Source organism: Elephas maximus, chromosome 19, assembly GCF_024166365.1.
Source record: "Elephas maximus indicus isolate mEleMax1 chromosome 19, mEleMax1 primary haplotype, whole genome shotgun sequence".
NCBI classification, from domain to species: Eukaryota; Metazoa; Chordata; class Mammalia; order Proboscidea; family Elephantidae; genus Elephas; species Elephas maximus.
This window is the reverse complement of record NC_064837.1, coordinates 57843454-57864618: the sequence shown is the minus strand read 5'-3', so window position 1 is coordinate 57864618 and position 21165 is coordinate 57843454. Positions and strand designations below refer to the sequence as shown.

At 39.1% G+C, this 21165-nt stretch overlaps 1 protein-coding gene across 13 annotated transcripts in view; it reads right to left on the bottom strand.

The window, feature by feature from the left end:
- CEP112 (centrosomal protein 112) overlaps positions 1-21165 on the bottom strand; it is a 470205-nt gene that overhangs the window by 270574 nt on the left and 178466 nt on the right. For 12 of the 13 annotated variants that reach the window (XM_049859720.1, XM_049859713.1, XM_049859717.1 and 9 more), the window contains one exon: positions 20054-20161. The exons of the other annotated variant lie outside the window; for it this stretch is intronic. In XM_049859720.1, the coding sequence (XP_049715677.1) occupies positions 20054-20161 (108 nt within the window). The remainder of the gene's footprint in view (positions 1-20053; positions 20162-21165) is intronic. 13 annotated transcript variants of the gene reach the window in all.

The following is a 21165-nucleotide window of genomic DNA, read 5'->3' as shown; positions in this document are numbered from 1 at the left end:
CATGAGGAACCTTTATATAGATCAAGAGGCAGTTGTTTGGACAGAACAAGGGGATATTGATTGGTTTAAAGTCAGGAAAAGTGTGCATCAGGGTTGTATCCTTTCACCATACTTACTCAATCTGTATGCAAATAATACAAGAAGCTGGACTATATGAAAAAGAACAGGGCATCAGGATTGGAGGAAGACTCATTAACAACCTGCATTACGCAGATGACACAACCTTGCTTGCTGAAAGTGAAGAAGACTTGAAGTACTTACTAATGAAGACAAGGGACAACAGCCTTCAGTATGGATTACACATCAACATAAAACAAAAATCCTCACAACTGGACCAACAAGCAACATCATGATAAATAAGAAAAGATTTAAGTTGTCAAGGATTTCATTTTACTTGGATCCACAATCAACACCCACAGAAGCAGCAGTCAAGAAATCCAATGACACATTGCATTGGGTAAACCTACTGCAAAGGACCTCTTTATAGTATTGAAAAGCAAAGATGTCACCTTGAAGACTAAGGTGTGCCTGACCCAAGCCATGGTATTTTCAATCACATCATATGCATGTGAAAGCTGGACAATGAATAAGGATGACCAGAGAAGAACTCACGCCTATGAATTGTGGTGCTGGCAAAGAATATTGAATATACCATGGACTGCCAAAAGAACAAACAAATCTGTCTTGGAGGAAGTACAGCAAGAATGCTCCTTAGAAGCAAGGATGGCAAGACTGCGTCTTACATACTTTGGATATGTTGTCAGGAAGGATCAGTCCCTGGAGAAGGACATCATGCTTGGCAAAGTACAGCGTCAGCGGAAAAGAGGGAGAACCTCAACGAGGTGGACTGACACAGTGGCTACAACAATGAGCTCAAGCATAACAATGATTGTAAAGATGGCGCAGGACTGGGCAGTGTTTCATTCTGTTGTGCATAAGGTTGCTGTGAGTTGGAACCAATTCGATGGCAGCTAACAACAGCACAGCAATCTGTTCTCTGTACTGAATACACGTGCCACTGGAACTTCTGGATAAAGGTAGCAAGGGAAGCTGAAAATTGTGAAAAGAACACCACCAAAAACGGGGGAATAAAAAACAAGATAACATTCACTGGCAGCAACCAAACAAAGAGAAATAAGTCCACAGATTTCATAAGACAGCAAAGGAACAGAAGATTCTGAAATTGCCTCTGATAGAAGCATAGGCCTCAGAGGTCCCATAAAAAAAGAAAACACTCTCCAATATCTAGAGGAAGTCCTGGTGCAAGACATTAATAAAATGTTAGAAGACAGGCCAGGTATCAGTTTCTCTAAAACAGGCTGCTCTCCTCCCCTATCCCTATCTTAATCTCAGGCTATAGAAAAGTAAATGCGGCAAAGTACTTATTCCTTCAAACTGAAATTAAGAGGAAGACTGAAAATAAAGACAGAAAAGGAGTCAAAGAGGATTCACGTTTGTTATATCAGAACAAATCCACCTTCTCCTCACTTATTAACTACGTCATTATCTCACATTTTGCATTTATGAGAACAGTAAAAAAAAATCTACTTTTTTTTGCGTTAACATGGCCAATGAGACATATAGCACGCACCTACATTTTCCACATCTCAGGTTTATTGGGAAGATCCTGGCCCACTGACAGTACTTGCTACAGCCAGGTGAGGACCTGTGTAACTGTTTGAAATGGACAAAACAGGCGTGTGCCACAAATTACTGTTTTTATAGGGTATTGTATGAGGTGGTACATCTTAGAGGTGTGATTGTGCAAAACTTCTTTCTCTTTTGGCTTTTGTACAGCAAGGTAAGTCTCGTAAGTATACTTCTGGGCTCTTGTGTGTTATTTGGAAGTTACATTCTCACAAGGATTCCATGTTCACAGGAATACTATCATTTTCAGGCACCAGCACGAAATGCAGTATACCCAACGTACCTCCAGAGTCCAGGGGGACATATGCATCTCACCAATTCCACCACCAGGGTACAGAGGGGCATATGCATCTCACATAATATGTGGTCATCTTCCATTTTTGCATAACACCAATTTCACATTAATGACCTAGTCTTTGGAATCTAACCATGTCAGTAAGTGAGGAGAGGGTGTAGTAGGTTTGCACAGAGCTGCTCACTTTAGGCCAAACAAGATGAAGGACAAGTGCCTAGACAGCTATAAAAATACTTCATCAAAAGATACAAAAAAGAGATGAACTTATTAGCAAAGCAGGGGGATGGGAAGGAGGAAGGAAAAGAGGAAGGGAAGAAGGGAGAGGACCACCCATCATTCTGGAGGGAAAGAAAATATACCTTAAAAAGCAGACAACTGGAGTTGCAGGAGTCATAGGAGAACTTAATAAGAACATGAGTGCAATAAAAGAACTCAAAGACAAGGAAATAAACAATAGAATTAACTGATGGCCAAATTAACTCCACCAGAAAATATACTCTAAATGAGAAACAATGAGCTGAGTAAACACTGCTGAAAAAGGAACATTGTATACCAAGAAAAATTGATTCAGACTGAGGAAAAGAATGACTTAGAAATACTAAACTAAGCTCAAACATGGAAGAACTCAAGGAATATTAATACCTAAATCACTCCTGGAAAAAAAAAAAATAAGGCACTTGAGCATAAAATTCAGGCAACCAAGAGATGACTAGAGAATCTAAGATCAACATTTAGTGCCAAAAGACACTGGGACAACATGTACAAAGCTTCAGGGAAAAAAAAAGATGACCAAAGAATTTTAAGCCTAGCCAACCTATCATTCAAAAATAAGGGAACAAATAGTGATTCCAGCATATAAAAATGCAGTGAATACAGCTACTATAAGCCCTTCTTGAAAAAACTATTATTGATGAAATCTCACTTTACAAAAATGTATTTCTTATATAATATGACCTGAAAGTTGAAATTACTCCTTGATCCATGGACTGCAGAATGGATGCTTTGTGAAAACATTAATTCCCTTGTACATCTCCACCAGAGCCTTTGGGTGACCAGGTGCATTGTGAATAAGCAGTAATATTTTGAAAGGAATCTTTTTTTCTGAACAGTAGGTCTCAACAGTGGGCTTAAAATATTCAGTAAACCATGTTGTAAAGAGATGTGCTCTCATCAAGGCTTTGTTGTTTCATTTATAGAGCACAGGCAGAGTAGACTTAAGGGCCCTAGGATTTTTGGAATGGTAAATGAGCAATAGATTCAACTTAAACTTGCCAGCTGCATTAGCCCCTAACGAGAGAGTCAGCCTGTCATTTGAAACTCTGAAGCCAGGAACTGACTTCTCTTCTCTAGCTATGAAATTCCTAAATGGCATCTTTGTCCAATATAAGGCTGTTTCCTCTACACTGAAAATTTGTTGTTTAGTGTAGCTACCTTCATCAATTATCTTAGCAAGATCTTCTGGATAACTTGCTGCAGCTTCTACATCATTATTTGCTGCTTCATTTTGCAATTTTATGTTACGAAGACAGCTTCTTTCCTTAACCCTCATGAACCAAACTCTGCTAGCTTCAAACTTTTTATCAGTAGATTCCTCACCTCTTTCAGCCTTCATAGAATTGAAGAGAGTTAGGGCCTTGCTCTGGATTAGGCTTTGGCTTAAGGGAATGTTGTGGCTGGTTTGATCGTCTATCCAGACCACTAAAACTTTCTCCATATCAGCAATAAGGCTGTTTCACTTTCTTATTATTCATGTATTCACTGGAATAGCACTTTAAATTTCCTTCAAAAGCTTTTCCTTTGCATTCACAACCTGGCTAACTGTTTGGTGCAAGAGGCCTAGCTTTCCGCCTGTACTGGCTTTCAACATGCCTTTCTCACTAAGCTTAATCATTTCTAGCTTTTGATTTAAAGTAAGAGACATGAGATTCTTCCTTTCACTTGAACACTTAGAGGCCATTGTAGGGATTAGTGATCGGCCTAATTTCAATACTGTCACGTCTCAGGGAATAGGGAGGCCAGAGGACTGGGAGAGAGACAGGGGAACAGCCAGTTGGTAGAGCAGTCAGAACACACACATTTATCAATTAAGTTCACTGTCTTTTATCGGCACAGTTCGTGGTGCCCCAAAACAATTAAAATAGTAACATTAAATATCACTGATCACAGACCACCATAACCGATATAATAACAATGAAAAAGTGTGAAATATTGCAAGAATTGCCAAAATGTGATTCAGAGACACAAAGGGAGCACATGCTATTGATGAAATGGCACTCAACACAGAGTTATCACAACCCTTCAATTTGTAAAAAACGAAGAGCAATAACATGAGGTATGCCTACACTATGACTGATAAACTAGAGTGGTGGGGTGGGTGGAAGGAAGTAGAAGCATGCTAATTTCCTCACTTTTTAAAGTTAGGGAGTAAATTAATGCTATCTAAATTGAACCATGAAATTTAAAAATGACTCTAACCTCAATGTGTTTTTTAAATCTTTATTTAACTTTCTAAAAAATCATGTTTCATATGAAGAAACTTTTTAACTTCAGAAACTCCTTCAGTTTCCTTTGTTTCTTTGTTGTTGTTGTTGTTAGGTGCCGTCAAGTTGGCTCCAACTCAGAGTGATATTATGTATAAAAGAACAAAACACTGCCTGGTCCTGTGCCACCCTCACAATCATTTCTATTTTTGAGCCCATTGTTTCTTTACTTTCAACTAATTTCACATAAAATTAAATATTTTAATAATAAATGGCAAAAATAGCATAGTTCTGTTTCTAAAAAAATACTTTTGTCTATATATTTACTTATCTATCTACTTAATCTATCTCTTGTAGACAATAGTCATTTCTGGGAGATAAGATCTGGGTAGAATTTTTCCTTTCTTCTTTGTGTGTACTTAAACATGTCAAATGGCAACAGCTTTAGGGGACTACTGTGCTGGCACTGCAAAATCCTTTATTAAGGGACCTGATCCCTTTCAAACATGGGTTTCAGGTCTGTGAACTAAAGTCTGAAAACTTGAAGAACAACCATGAGTTTCCCTTAAGTGGAAAATTATCTAAATCTCACTCATTAACTCTTGACTCTTTTTTGATGTTGTACAAGTCAAGTAGCACCCTAGATGGCTATCATATCCCTCAAAGCACCATGCTCTATTCACTCTCACCACAGATCCCTGCAGGACAAGAAACCTTGACTGCCAGTCTTGCCTCGTTGCCACTACAGTAATTACTTCCACCTTGAATATGACAGTTAAGTGCCTCCACTCGATGTCTGCCATTTTGAAACACTACCACCTCATACGGTCAGCCCTGGCCTGCAGAAGAAGTCAAGTGTAGCATCTCAGAGGTGTTAATGCCCTAATCACTAGTGCATTCCTCAGTACTTCAGTGATGGGTACATCCTCCAGGCCTCCCAGGTGGTGGTTCTCCGGTCTAAAGTAACAAAACCATTCTAATATTCTCATCTTCTGGAGACTTTTGACCTCTCCTCAGTACTATGCCAAGGCAGTTCTAGCATCTCCACCTCAGAAAAATGCGACTGGAAGAGTTATGGAAGACCACTACCTACTATAAACAGAAACTACTGTAACATGCTACATTTTTTAAAAAAATAGAGATGAAGGACAGTTTAAGCACTGTGAACCCTATCAACAGTAGTCATGGAAGATCACTATCTACTAAAAACACAAACTATAGTTAACAAGGTGTCCTGCTGGCACAGTGGTTAAGAGCTATGGCTGCTAACCAAAATGTCAGCAGTTCAAATCCACCAGCTGCTCCTTGGAAACCCTATGGGGCAGTTCTACTCTGTCCTCTAAGTTGGCTATGAATTGGAATCAACTCAACAGCAATGTTTGTTCATTTGTTTTGGTATAGTAAACATGCTACATTAAAAAAAAAAAATAGAGATGAAGGATAGTTCAAGCACTGTGTATCCTATCAATAAGTATATAAATCAGACTGTTAGTCATAGAAGGAGTCCTGGAGGCACAATAGCTAAGCACTTGGCTGCTAACTGAAAGGCTGGCAGTTGGAATCCACCCAGTGTTTCAATGAGAGAAAGACCTGGTCATCTGCTGCGGTAAAGATGATAGCCAAGAAAACCCTATGGAGAAGTTCTACTCTGTCGCATGGGGTTGCTATGAGTCAGAATTGACTTGACAGCACCCAACAACAACAAATTAGTCAAGGAGCACTTTACTTTAAATTGTTAGCCATTAAAAGACTGATTTTCCTAAGAGGCTTTCCAGGTAACACATCCATATCACCCCACATCCTACTTAAGGGCTCCTTATGGAAAACGTTTGCTTCTTAATGGTGAAATTTAGTACTACTTTTACGTAAGTGGTAAAACTCATGGCAATAAGATCCACAGTAAAATATAGGTGCATCATGCCCTGGCATTTCTCATTTAATTAGATAAAGACATCCTCATCAGGTTATGTTTCTGAGTTTTTTTTTTTTTTGCATCTGCAATAGAGTACACATACAAAACCAAACCCCAAATCCACTGCCATAACAATCTCAGAGGGCTTTCAAGGCTTTAAATCCCTGCAGAAGCATACTGCCACATCTTCCTCCCACAGAGCTGATTGTTTCAAACTGTCAACCTTTTGGTTAGTGGTCAATCACTTTAACCACTGTGCCACAAGGGCTCCATGTACTTACTCATGGTATGTCAAAAAATAGGTTATGAAATTGTCTAGTGCTCCAAAAATTTAGCTTCAGTGGGACAGAATCAACTGTAAAGTTAGCATAGTTTCAGTAGACTGGTTCTGTATCCTTACTAAAAGATGCTGGAATCTTGGAAAAAAATTGCAATTATATGATGTAAAATGTATTTAAATGAGAAATAAGAGTGCCTTCTGGGGCAGTTCTTGGAGCCCTGGTGGCATGGTGGTTAAGAGATTGGCTGCTAATGAAAACATCAGCAGTTCAAATCCACCAGCCACTCCTTGGCAACACTATAGGCCAGTTCTACTCTGTCCTTTAGGGTCACTATGAGACGGAATTGATTCGACGGCAACAGGTTTGGTTTTTTGTTTAATGCTCTCCAGAAGCCCTGGTGGTACAGTGGTTAAGCATTCAACTGCTAACCAAAGGTTGGCAGTTTGAATTCACCAGCCCCTCTTTGGAAGCCCTGTAAGGCAGTTTTACTCTGTCCTACAGGGTTGCTAGGAGCCCTGGTGGCACAGTGGTTAAGAACATGGCTGCTAACCAAAGGTCGGCTGTTTGAATCCACCAGCTGCTCCTTGGAAACCCTATGGGGCAGTTCTACTCTGTCCTACAGGATCACTGAGTCAGAATCAACGCGACAGCAATGGGTTTGGTTGTTTTTGTTTTTTTTATTCCCGTGGAGCAGCTCCACTCTGTCACATGGGGTCGCTATGAGTTGAAGTTGACTCAGTGGCACCTAACAACACAACAAAAAGAAATTTAAAGACATACAATCTGCTTTGACTTTTTGGAGTCAGAGCAAAAATATATTTTAGCACAGAAAATAACTACAATATGGTCTGTCTTCCTGAACATCTTGACAGAAAGACATCAAACATACAGTAAAAAACAGGCAATGTGGCAAGAGCAGAGAATGTGTCACCTGTGAGTGGCCATGTGGCTCCAGAATTAGATGTTTCTTACAAACAAAAGAGCCATCCACGAAGTCTATTAATTCACAGTTCAGTTTAATCATTCGTGTCCTCTTTATTTAAAAGTTTAATGTTACTGTGCTAACTTGCTATTGGAGCCCTGGTGGTGCAGTGGTTAAGAGCCTGACTGCTAACCAAAAGGTCGGCAGTTCGAATCTGCCAGCTGCTTCTTGGAAACCCTATGAGGCAGCTCTACTCTGTCCTATGGGGTTGCTACGAGTCCGAATCCACTCAATGGCAATGGGTTAACTTGCTATTAGAGATGGTTCAACGGCCTGCCAGGATATAATGCATCTTCATTTCTTCTGTCCTCTCTCTTCAACCATGAGTAACCCCTTGCCTCTGAGTAGATTCTGTCTCATAGCAACCCTACAGGACATAGTAGAACTGCCCCCACAGGGTTTCCTAGCCCTGGCGGCGCAATGGTTAAGCACTTGGCTGCTAACTGAAAGGGAAGCAATTCGAACTCACCAGCTGCTCCCTGGGAGAAAAGAACTGGTGATGTACTCCTGCCAAGATTACAGCCTGGAAAACCCTACGGGGCAATTCTACTGTCTTCTAGGGTCGCTATGAGTTGGAATTAATTCAATGGCACACAACGACAATTTTTACGGAAGCAGACTGCCACATCTTTCTCCCCTGGGGTGGCTGGCAGGTGGGTTCGAATCTTTGACCCTTCAGTTAGTAGCTGAGTACTTAGCTGTTATGCCACCAGGGCTCCTCCACCCATGAGTGGCCAGTGACAAATCTCCACTGAAGCTACTGAGTGAGGCTCATGACAGACTGAGTCCTGAAGGCTGGAAGCACAGCGATGATGTGCAGGAAAGCTGATAAAGGATGCTGTGCAGGAGGCAGCACTGTCCTCTGCCGTGTTCTTTCCCATTCAATACTTCACAACACTTGCCCAGCACCAGTGACGACTGACAATAATCACCATGAGCTTCTAACACTTCGGAAAAATTAGCTTTTATTTTTTGTGTTTTTATCTTAAATCTTAAGCAAGACTCAGGAAGGATTCAGACAGACAAATGCTTCAAGAATAATTTTTTTCACGGTTTTAATGATGGTCAAATCAAGCCACAGAAATTGAGAAAATTCGCTAAGATTTCACTCGCTTAGATGGGGTTCAAAATTCTTGGGAAAAATACATGCTTTAACTATATACCTTAATTTTAACTTGTTTTACTTTATGTTTTTTTTTTATCTACTACCTAAAATGCTCTCAGTTCTTTAAAATTTGCACTTCCCTTAATCTAGGACGTCACGGATATTGAATGTGTATGAAATATAAAAACCATCAAAGTTTGCCAACTACTATGGAATTTAGAAGGCCAAACAGATCAACCAGGTTATAAACTCTTCTAACATATGGCTTTGTCTTTACTTTCTCTTTACTTTCATCACTTCATCTACCACAATGTTTCACAATTATCCATCAATCATTTTGAACAGAAGAATGTAGCATTCAGAAGCAATAAAAAATGCATAATTAGAAGTAGTCAGAAGAGAACTACTTCGTCTTCCTCATCAGCAAACTGACCTGTGTACCTGCACAGCCTCTGCCTTTTCTACTGCTCGATGGATAAGCTGTCTTTGCTGTTATCTAAGGTGAACCCTTCCATCTCTGTCCTGGATTCCATCCCCACTTGCCAAGTTAAGCAAAAATTAAGCCCTCATGATTATCCCATCACTGTCCACACCATCAATATTTCTTCTCGATTGGGCCATCCTTATCAAAAAACATGTTTTTAAAAGGTCTCTATAGCTACTTTGTGGAGAAGTGAATTAAAAAAAAAAAAAAACCTCTCCCTTGATGCCACATACCCGTCTAGTTATCACCCCATTTCTCTGCTTCCCTTTTTTTCAAAATTCCTCAAAAGGGTTGCTCACATCTCATTCCCTTCTCCACCCATGTCTTTCAGGCTTTTGTTTCCACACTCTACTGCATCTGGTCTTGTTGCGGTTGCTACTGACCTCACCAAATCCAATGGTCAGTTCTGGGTCCACATTTTACTTCCTCTCTTGGCAGCACCTAAAACAACTGGTTACTCACCCGCTCTTTCCTGAAACACTTCATGTGGCTTTTGGGAAACCTTTTTTTTTTTTTTTTTCTCCCCTTCTACCTCATTGGCTGCTCTTTCTCAGTCTCCTTTTGCCATCTCGGCCACCTCTTCCTCGTCTCTAATTGTTGGCCTACCCCTGGACTCGGTCCTGGCACCTTCTTTTGTGTCTCTACTCAATTCTAGTGTCCGCCACAACAATTCACCTGACTGCTCAGGTTGAAAATCTGAGTCACATTTGAGTTCTCTTTCCCTCACACTCCATTTTACATTCACTGATAAATCCAGTCTGCAAAGTTTATCCCAAATCTGATCATCTGCCACCACCCTCACCACTACCACCCTCGTCCAAGCCATGTGATCTCTTGCCAGACTTCTGCAACTGTCTCCCAACTAGCCTCTGCTTCTCTCCTGCCTCTATACAAAGAATTCTCCATACAGAAGCTAGACAGATCTTTCTAACCTGAACATCAGATCTTGATCAAATGCTCCAATGGTTTCCCATCAAGCTCAGAATAAAATCTAAACTCCCAGCAATGTGTATTGTTTGTCTCCTCTACTATAAGGGCAGGGTTCTGTTTATTTTGTTCACTACTATATCCTTGTCATTGCTATTGGGTGCTGTGGAGTTGATTTCCCCATGTGACAGAGTAGAACTGCCCCATAGGGTTTTCTAGGCTGTAATCTTTACGGAAGCAGATCTCACCAGGTCTTCCTCCCTGCAGAGCTGGTGGGTAGGTTCAAACTGCCCATCTTTTGGTTAGCAGCTGAGCACGTTAACTGCACCATCAGGGCCCCTTTCCATAGCCTAAGCACCTGAAATAGTGCTTAGCACAAAGCAGTTGCTCAATAACATATGTTAAATATTGAATGACTGAGTAGACATTATTTCCACTTTAGATTTTTAATGTATCTAGAAAATGGGAATAATGAGTTGGCCAGATCACTATCTGGGAAACATTTTTAAAACTAAACACATATACTTCATACTGTAGTTACTGAAAAGAACTGCCTTCATCATTGCCCTCTTCATTCTCACTCTAGATAAGGGTACCACTTGTCCTCACTTAACAGAGAAAAGTTCTGGGCAGAGCCAAAAAAAAGGAGACCCAGCCTCAATAGGCTTTCACTAAGTATCAGTGCCCATTCTGAGGAACCTGGGCTCTGAACACTTACCTGTCCTGGACACACGAGCCCAGGCTCTGTAGCTTCATAGCCTGGGTCCTGGGTTCTGGCAGCTGAATGGCTAGGAACCCAGCACTTGGCCTGTTCTCTGTAGGACCTCCTTGTGACTTGTAGCATGGCTGCAGTCACTGGATTAGGTGGTTGTGGGAAGAAATGACTTAAAAGACTGGGAGCTTCACTGGATCAGGGATCACATTTGTCTTGATCACTACCGAGTACTGAGTAGGAGAGCAGCTAATATGTAGTGGAGGCTCAAAAATTATTTATTACAAACTGAGCACAGCAAAAAATACTTTTAAAAAGAGTGTGATAAAGTAAGCAAGAAGAACAAGACAAAGAGAATAACAGCAGCATTCCAGCTGCCACCTAGCTGATTCTAATCCATGGCGACTCCATTTGTATCAGAGTAGAACTGTGCTCCAGAGGGTTGTTAATGGCTGGTTTCTGGAAGAAGATCACTAGATCTTTCTTCTGAAATGCCTCTGGGTAGACTCGAACCTCCAACCTTTCAACTAGCAGCCAAGCACATTAACCATTTGCACCACCAAAAAAACCAAACTCGTTGCTGTGGAGTCACTTCCGACTCATAGAGCCCCTATAGGACAGAGCAGAACTGCCCCACAGGGTTTCCAAGGAGGGGCTGGTGGATTTGAGCTGCCAATCTTTTTGGTTGGCAGCCAAGCTCCTAATCACTGAACCACAAGGGACTCCCAGAATAGCAGCACACTGGATAAATAATAAAGTATATATGTGCTTAAAAATCAGTAAGTTATATAAAAAGCCAAGAGATTTTAGGGAGGTTTATAAATTCATGGTCATTAACTCCATCTGGAACCTCAATAGTGAAGAGAAATTTTAAAACTTTTAAACTCTAGTCAGATTGTGCTTGCCATCACCAAAACAATTTCAAGCAATTCTCACTTCCATTAGCTCTCCAGTCCATGGACTCTCCTGTCCATGATCTTGCCTTCTACCTAACAATCTATAAACCTCTGTGCATTGTCTTCCCTCTGACCAGTTATAAATTAAAAGAGGCCTACACTTTTAGGCTATAAACCGAAAAAACCAAACCCACTGCTGTTGAGTTGATTCCAACTCACAGTGACCCTACAGGACAAAGTAGAACTGCCCCATAGGGTTTATTATCTAAAAATCTAGATAATTAAAATATTTATAAACGGCTAGATGGTGCCCAGCTACCACTACTGACTGCTCTGGCAGGAATTACAATAAACGGTCCTGCTAGAAGAAAATGTAGAACAAAATTCGAACTCACATACATACACAAAAAAAGACCAGGCTTACTGGTCTGACAAAGACTGGAGAAACCCTGAGAGTATGGTCCCCAGCCACTGTTTTAGCTCAGCAATGAAGTCACTCCTGAGATTCACCCTTCAGCCAAGATTAGAGGCCCATAAAACATAAAGAGACTAAATGGACATACCAGTCCAGGGAGGAGGATGAGAAGGTAGGAGAGGACAGGAAAGCTGGTAATAGGGAACCCAAGGTCGAGAAGGGAGAGTATTGACATGTTGTGGGGTTGGCAACCAATGCCACAAAACAATATGTGTACTAATTTTAATTAGAAGCTAGTTTGTTCTGTAAACCTTCATCTTAAGTACAATAAAAACAAATGAACATCAAAAAAATAATAATTTGATGCCTAATAATAAAACTTGTGCCTTTATAATAAACTGAAGTCACAATTATTTAAGAAAAAAATTAAGTATTTCTAAAGGAAAGGATTGGGAATCACATGCTATCTGCTTTTTAAATATTCCAATCAATCTTCGCATAAATTCCCCACTTGTTTATCTCTTATGATTTCCATCTTACCTTTACTACTGCTTTTTCATACCAAAATATTTTAAGTTTCAAATAATGGTATCTTGCAAGGGGTTGGCCCTCCAGTTTTTTCTTATGATCATTGGACAATACACATTTATTCTTCCTGGAAATTTTGACCACTTGTTTGTCTGCTTAACTACATTTCCCTTTAGAAGCTTTGTACTGAAAAGGGAAGATATAAAATATAAGATTAAAGAATGATATGATGGGATTGTCAAAAACATCTCCATAGTTCAGGAAATCCTACCATGCCTGGTTTGCTGTTTGTTTCTAACTTGAATGAGTTTTGTGAAAAGACAATTTGAATTGTCTTTTTGTTCCAACGGGTTATACAGGAAAGAAACAGGAAATCTTGATGAAAGCTTGGGCTTTACAGGATATTTGTGTGAGTATTTATTCCATGTGTTTGATGTTTTTCTTTCCACATCTGCATACTTGATGCCGGGATTCTGGCTAAGATATTTTAAAATACCATTTTGCTTTTCTGTACCTTTGTTATAGTCCCTGGCATGATGCTTTATATATGGGAGGGCTCAAAATTATAAATGAATAAGGAAACTGAGGCCCAGAAGGTACAAGTCATTCATTTCCTCTGGATGCCAATTCCCTCATTTAAAAGTGTGCTGATTAGACCGGATAACTGCTTCTAAAATTTTTCCACCAAAGTACCCTTAGCAGCAGTGAAAATGAATAGTACCCCCTGGGGGATCTGGGAGCATAGCTTGAAGCAGCCTCTACAAGTTGGAATTTCTTTGAAATGTCCCATTTTATCTTAAAAATTCATGAGAACTTTGCATTTTACCAAACAGGAAAGTCTGTTTGTTTTAAGAGGAATGTTAACTCAATAGCGAAATTATTTTGTTTTCCCACAACATAATCAAGTGAATCCAACACTCCAGGAACCATGCATGTAGGTTCACACACACTCTGGTGCTTGCTTATACCCCAGGGGTCGCCTATCCTGGTTTGAAAAGCAAGGGCCTCGGTGATCAGCATCTCAATCCACTTCCAGCATGAAACGCTTTAATTATAACATGGGGAAAAAAATTACATTTTAGAGAAAAGTAGGATAAAATATTAGAAAAGCTGTCTCACTCTTGCACTTGGGCGGTAACCGAGAAGGTAGGTGGAAGCCCTCGAATGAGGAAATTCAGCTAGACAGGTAGGCATGCAGTAAATGTCAGTGGCAGAACCAAAGAAGGCTCTGTCTATCAAGAGACACACAGAAGGGCTGAGAGTCATGTCAGGCAAACAAACCAAAAGTCCCATAACCTTGGATCTGGAAGGGGCCATACCAGAAGGGCTGCCCACCAAACGCACATTATCACCCCACAACCCACCCCAAGGATACTTGACTTCATCACCCTCACGATGGGCAACTTACTTTCTCACAAGACAAGCCATTCCACATTTGAATAGTTCTTGAGAAAAGATCTACTTGAACAACTCAAAACATTGCTCACAGGACCATCTATACCAGGTCTAATTTCTGGCCCCTCAATTCCATGGGGAAGCCATTAGGGTACAGGTAAAGAACATGGCTCAGGCTCAGGTTCTGGTTCCAAAACCAGAACGAAACCCATTGCTGACGAGGCAATTTTGATTCATAGCAACACTACAGGACAGAGTAGAACTGCCCCATAGGGTTTCCAAGGCTGTAATCTTTACGGAAGCAGACTGCCACATCTGTTTGCCATGGCGCAGCTGGCAGGTTGAACTCACTGACCTTCTCGTTAGCAACCTGGTTCTGGTTCTAACACCTACTAAATGTGTGGGACCTCAGGTCAGTTATTTAAATGAATTTAGTTCAGTTTTTACAACTAAAAAGTGGGAATGAGAAATAACTGTACTTAACCTCATAAGATTGCTATGAAGATGGGAAATAGATGGATGCATGTTAAACATGGAGAATGGTGCCTGGCCCAGAATAATAGCTTCCAGCTCTTCGATTATCATCACACAGACTGAGTGTACTATTTCCTGTATGACAGATCTTGAACTCAAAAATAAATAGATATGCAATTTCCCTTAGTCTTGTCTTCCCTCGGCAAAATATCTTTATTTCTTTAAATATTCCCTGCATGACATAGTTCCAGAACTTTCTATAATCTGGAAACTCTGCTTTGAAGATATTTGAGTTTGTCAGTGTCTAACTTAAAGTGTGGTGACCAGAACTGAATTATTCTTTATATGACCTGGTAAGTAAACAGTACACTAGGGCCATATTATATATTACCTCCCTTGTCTCACTGTCCCCGGCTCTGTACTTCCCTTTCCTCTGTATTTCTTTCTTTCTGTCTTCCTTGACATTCCCTGCCCTCATATTTTGGCAGCTGAGTTCTAAACTGAAGCACAGAATTTTACATTCAACCGTAATAAATTTAATCTTCTTAATTTCAGCCTATCATACCAGCTGGTTTAAACCTTCAGAAAACTATTCCTATAAACTCTAAGCAAGCAGAAAACTACTTCTGTATCATCATTCAGTGACAGACACTTAGAAACTTCACTTTAGGTTGATACTACCCATTCAGAGATGGTCCTCTGAACAAGCACTTAATCACATAAACATACCAATAGCTAAATCATGTTTTTCTCGACTGCCCTATTGAAGGACTTGTCAGATGCCTCAATGAAGTCCAGTTAGTTATATGATATCTACTCCTCTTTCCTTATCTATCAGGCTGGCTACCCTGTAAAGAAGAAAATTAGCTTAGTTTTTAATTGGCTTCATTTTTGGTGAACTTGTACAGGCTTGTAGGAACCAGTGAGATATGCCGATGGTTTTTCGTGATAAGCTTTCACAGCAAAAACCTTAACAATCTGGAGTTGCTGCCAAGATATTTCTCCAGTTAATAGAATTTTTCTGTTGAAAAAAGGTTAACTAAAAAAAGTTTTTATATCATCACATCAATGAATAGTCTTCTAATACACTAGCTCATCATATTTCTGCCTTCATCTTTCCTTATTGCCTGGGGTCTTCATTGTCAACATTGATTCTAATGAACAGGGCTGTAAATAAAGGAAGAATAAAAAATGAGCAAAATCTGCACTGACTTGAGAGATCCTTGTATATTTTTGTTAATTCCTGTTATAAACTATATTTGTATCATCTGTCTCTTTTCTATGAAAATAAAATATAGAAAAATTGATACAGCAGTGTACAGTTTCTATTAATATCAACTCTTTGAAGGATTAATCAATTTCCCTTATTGTGTTAAGTATTTTTGACAAAGACTCTACAAAGTTAAAAATTTTGTAGATTAAGCCTATCATATGAAAAAAGCATTGGAGGCTGCCATGGGTTGAATTGTGTCCCCCAAAAAATCTGTGTATCAATTTGGCTATGCCATGGTTCCCAGTATTGTGTGACTGTCCACCATTTTGTCATCTGATTTTCCTATGTGTTGTAAATTCTACCACTATGATGTGAATGAGATGGGTTAGTGACAGTTATACTGATGAGATCTACAAGATTAAATATTGTCATAAGCCAACCTCTTTTGAGATATAAAAGACAGAAGAGAGCAGAGAGACATGGGAACCTTATACCACCAAAAAAAAAGAAGCACCGGGAGTATAGCGTGTCCTTTGGACCTGGGATTCCTGCGTGGAGAAGCTCCTAGACCAAGGGAAGATTGATGGCAAGTACCTTCCTCCAGAGCTGACAGAGAGAGACTTCTCCTGGAACTGATCCCCTAAATTTGGACTTGTAGCCTACTAGACTGAGAAAATAAATTTCTCTTTGTTAAAGCTATTTACTTGTGGTATTTCTCTTACAGCAGCACTAGATGACTAAGACAAAGGTTTAACATACTTTCAGACGGATGTATATGAATGTATTTTCATCTCAGTGCTCCTTGCCCAGTCCTCTCCTTCCTTCCCCTTCTTCAACTCCCATACCTTTACTGTTAGATGCCAAGATATTTACGCTCTGTTCTGTAAGTACGTATAAATTGTCCTGAAAGTTGAACATCAATAAATAGCATCTGCCTATCATGTATATATTATTCATCAAGGAACCTTGTTTTGGTGTGTTTAATGTGATTACATCTGTGTTGCTTGATAGAAATTGTTCCTAGAATCAAGTTAAAATGTTTCCTCCTTTTTTACATTTTCTAAGCTCTCCTATCACAGTATGTGTGGCAGGTTGTTTAGGCTCACCATACTTGATGTTCTTCTCTGTGATGCCTCTTCCAGCAGAGGCCTATACCAGTGAGGTCATGTGACTTGCTTTGGCCAATGAAATGGGAGTGAATGTTTACTGTGTCACTTCTGAGGAAGTTTTAAGTGCTAGCACATGTTTCAACATCGCCCCTTTTCCACTCCTGGCAATGTTCCTGAGACAGGCTGATCCATCACTCTAGGAAATCAAGAAGCCAACCCTCAAGCCAGCCCTCAAAGCCAAGTCTCCAAAGGCTTTTGGCTTGAATGAGAAATAAACCTCTATGGTTCTATGCCACTGAGATTTGGGGTCATGCTTACCAGAGCAAAACCAAGCTGTCCACATATGATATATTCCATTGTCCTGAAGACTCCACTCTCAGAGAATTCCATTCAGACCGGATATTAACTGACTGCTAAGTAACCCTCTGTAACTTTTCTCCCCTGCTCTTCTAAATTGCTGAATCCAAAATCCTCCCTTTTCTCGGTTTACTCTCTTGTATTGCTAGAGAACATCCTTAAGTAACTTCCCAAGAAAGGGCATATGAAAAATAAACCTTCTGAGTTCATGTCTGGAAATGTCGTTATGTGGCCCACATGATTTAGATAATTTTGGTAAAGATCATTTGCCCTCAGATTTTAAAGGCATTGTTCTTTGAGTATCCAGTTTTGCTGGTTAGAAGTCTGAAATCCTTTGTAGATGGTCTGTTTTTCCCTCTCCAAGTTTCAGTAAGGATTTCAAACTCACATGTCTACAGGGGACAGACCAGTAACATAACTGTACGAAGCAGTGTCTGTAAGACATATGGAGAGTGGAAAGAGTTATGGTGAATTAGTAACAGCTCCAGATAAAGGAAGTAATTGTCTCTCAACTTCAGTTGATTGTTGCCAAGGAAAAATGTGGGCCAGATTTACTAATGTTTCAAGAGAAGATTGGAATTTACATTTTTATATAAAATCTTGTGCATTTTAATTGAAGACAACTCACTCAAAAATTAATTTCAGAAACCCTGAACTGGCCAAACAAATATAAGCATGAGGTCTTGATCTCACCTGTAATCAGTCAGTTTGCCCCCTCTATATTTAGGATTTTCCTTTATCCTTGGGTTCTAAAATTTCACAGGAGAATATTTATTTAGTCTCTTCTTCTTCAGTTCTGGGAAAAACTTCTTGTGTTAATTCCTTAATAATTTCCTTTCTTCTCATCCTTGTTTTATTGCTTGGACTCCTAAATAGACAAATGCTCACAATCCCTGGCTCCTTCACTCTGTCTCTGTCTTTGCCTTTTTGTACTGTTTTCAGGGAGAGTTCCTCAACTCTATTCTTGATGAGGTTAAAAGGCAGTGTAGCAGAATAATTATGAGCAAGGGAATTAAATCTAGAAATCATGCCTTTTAATTGTGGCTTTGCCACTGAGGAGTGTGACCTTGGACAAGGTACTTACATTATCTGTGCCTCAGTTTCCTCAATTGTTAAACAGACATAATAATAATATATCTACCTCTACTGCTTTTCTATTTTTTATTTCATTGATTTTTTTATTATAGTATTTTCTCTCTTTTGCTTGCTTTAGGTTTAATTTGCTTGTCTTTTCTAGTTTCCTACGGTAGAAGTTAAAGGCATTGATTTAAGATTATTGTTTTTCAATATAAGCATGTTGTTGTCGTGTGCTATTGAGTTGAGTCCAACTCGTGGCAACCCTATATGACAGAGTAGAACTGCTCCATAAAGTTTCCTAGACTGTCATATTTACAAGAGCAGATCACTAGGTCTTTTCTCCCATGGAGCCCTGGAGTGGGTCTGAACCACCGACTACAAAGTTAGAGAAAGAAGAAATTTGTGTGGGTCATAAATGTTGTGTACCATTTGAATGAAGAGTTTGAACAAAAGGTGAGTCTTGAAGAATGGGCATGATTTGCTTAGATAAAATGGAGCAGGACAGTCTAGAGAATGAAAATAACAAAGAAAAGCCAATTCACACACTTTTGTCTTTATAACTACCCTGCCTTCAGCAATATTTAGGATTAAAACAACAGCAAAACAACAATCCTAAGCACATATATCATATCAGACTTCCTCTGCACTGAACACAAGTAAACCACTAACTGTTCTCACTTAAGAATGTTAGTAATCACAATTGACTAATATTAGTTTTTCTTGTAATACTTAGTTAATAAAGGATTAAGACCATAAGAATAAAAAAAATTATTGCCATTTTCAGATTAAAAAGTTCAAATATTGCATTTAGAAGAAAACTTTCTTAATCTGAATGACTAAGCTAATTAAGGCTATTCCAGATGTTGAGAAACCAAGGCAAGCAAATTAGACAAATAAGTACATATTTAACAGTCACCTTAGAAACCCCAAGAATAGGCAGGGCTATGTTTTTTTTAAAGAAGACTTTTTTTTTAATGAATAAGTAAAAGAACAAAATCTAAATTCTGTGAGGTCCTGTAACTCTTAGTCCTTCCTAGCCTACCTCTTCCCCCTCATCTCCTACACCTGGAACCTTCCCACTCCAGTTTTTGTTGCAAGACACTCCCAAATTGTTCTAATCTCAGAATCTTTGAACTTGCTGTCCCCTCACCCTGGAACACTACTCTTCCAGAAATTTCACGGCTGGCTTCTTCTGATTTTCTAGAGCTCTGGGCAGAAATGTCCCTGGCTCAGAGAGCTTCCCTGACTACTTAACGCTGGTAATTAACTCCCTTACCACCTTCTACCTCCCAAAGTCTATGACATGCCCTCTTTTCCTCTTCATAAATTACTCTTTGAGATTATTTCATTTTTCATTTGTGGTCTGGCTGCCCACTGAAATATAAGCTCTGTAAGAGAAGGAACCTTGTCTGTCTGCCTTACTGCTCACCCCCGTGTCGAAAACAGTGCCTGGCACATAGTAGGTACTCCAAACTATTTATCAAATAAATGAATAAATAAAACTATTGCTCTAACAGGAATAGAAGAAATCAAGAGCCACAATAGATGTCTCCATTAAACATTCAGATTAACAAACTGTTGAAGTAGACTTCACTGGGCAGTTAAAACTCTCTGTTCCTGTATTTTACTGAAATCAACAATATTTTAAATATATTGGTAATATGAGTTCTTAAAATTCTTCATTATGCAGATTTTATAATAGGAGTTTTTAAAAGAGCAATTATGCATGTATTAAAAAAAGGCACCATCCAATCAAAGACCAACCTGCTGTTCATATCTTTTTTTGACATCTTCTAGCTGCCATAAAAAATCTTTTGACTGTTTCTCACGAAGAGACTTGGATCTAGTTAGATCTGCTTCTACTTTTTCCATCTACAAAATTAGAAAAACAAATATTAAATTTTTTAAACAAAAATAGCATATTTCATGTTTTTGTAATTTGTCTGCTTATCAGAATGACAGATTTCAAGCACCTCATCAATCAAAATAGTAACTTTAAAGATGATAAAATAACGGAAAATACATCAATTTATTTTAATATTAGTTTAAGGCAGGAAAATTGAAACTGACATATAACTAAATAAATTCTAATGTTATAACTGTAATTGGTAGAAACATAACTTTGGACATTCAAGTATTTATTCTACAAGATTTTATCAAGCCCTTGGTATGTACAAGACATTGTGCTGAATAGAAAATCTTTGCAAATGACACACCCGATAAGAGACCTGTACCTAGCATATATAAAGAACTCTAATAGTTCAATAATAAATGGACAATTAAACCCAAGTGCCCCCAAAATGAGCAAAAAACTTCAATAGACATTTCTCTAAAGAAGATATAGAAATGGCCAATAAGCACACAAGAAGATGCTCGACATCATCAGTCATTAGGGAAATCTAAATCTAAATCCCACTGGGATGACTATACTCATGAAGACAGATAATAACAAATGTTGATGAAAATACGAAGAAGCCACTTTGGAAAATAATTTGGCAAAAAAACCTTCTCAAAAAAGTTACATCCAGAGTTATCATATGATCCAGCACTTTCACTCCCAGATATATACCTAAGAAAACTGAAAAACAATGTCCACATAAAACCCTGTACATGAAGTTCATAGCAGCAGCATTCATGACAGCCAAAAAAAAAAAAAAGGGAAACAACTCAAGTATCTATTAACTGATGAATATATAAACAAAATGTGATACTATCAGGGCTGCTATTTCATATGTCTCCTCCTCTGGAGTATAATCCCATGTTTGCTGACATTTCCCAACTATTTAGCATAGTGCATGGCACAATAAATACTAATCGAACGGGGAAAAAAGACAGTATGTACCCAGTGTGTCATGATTTGCCAAATGAACAATTTG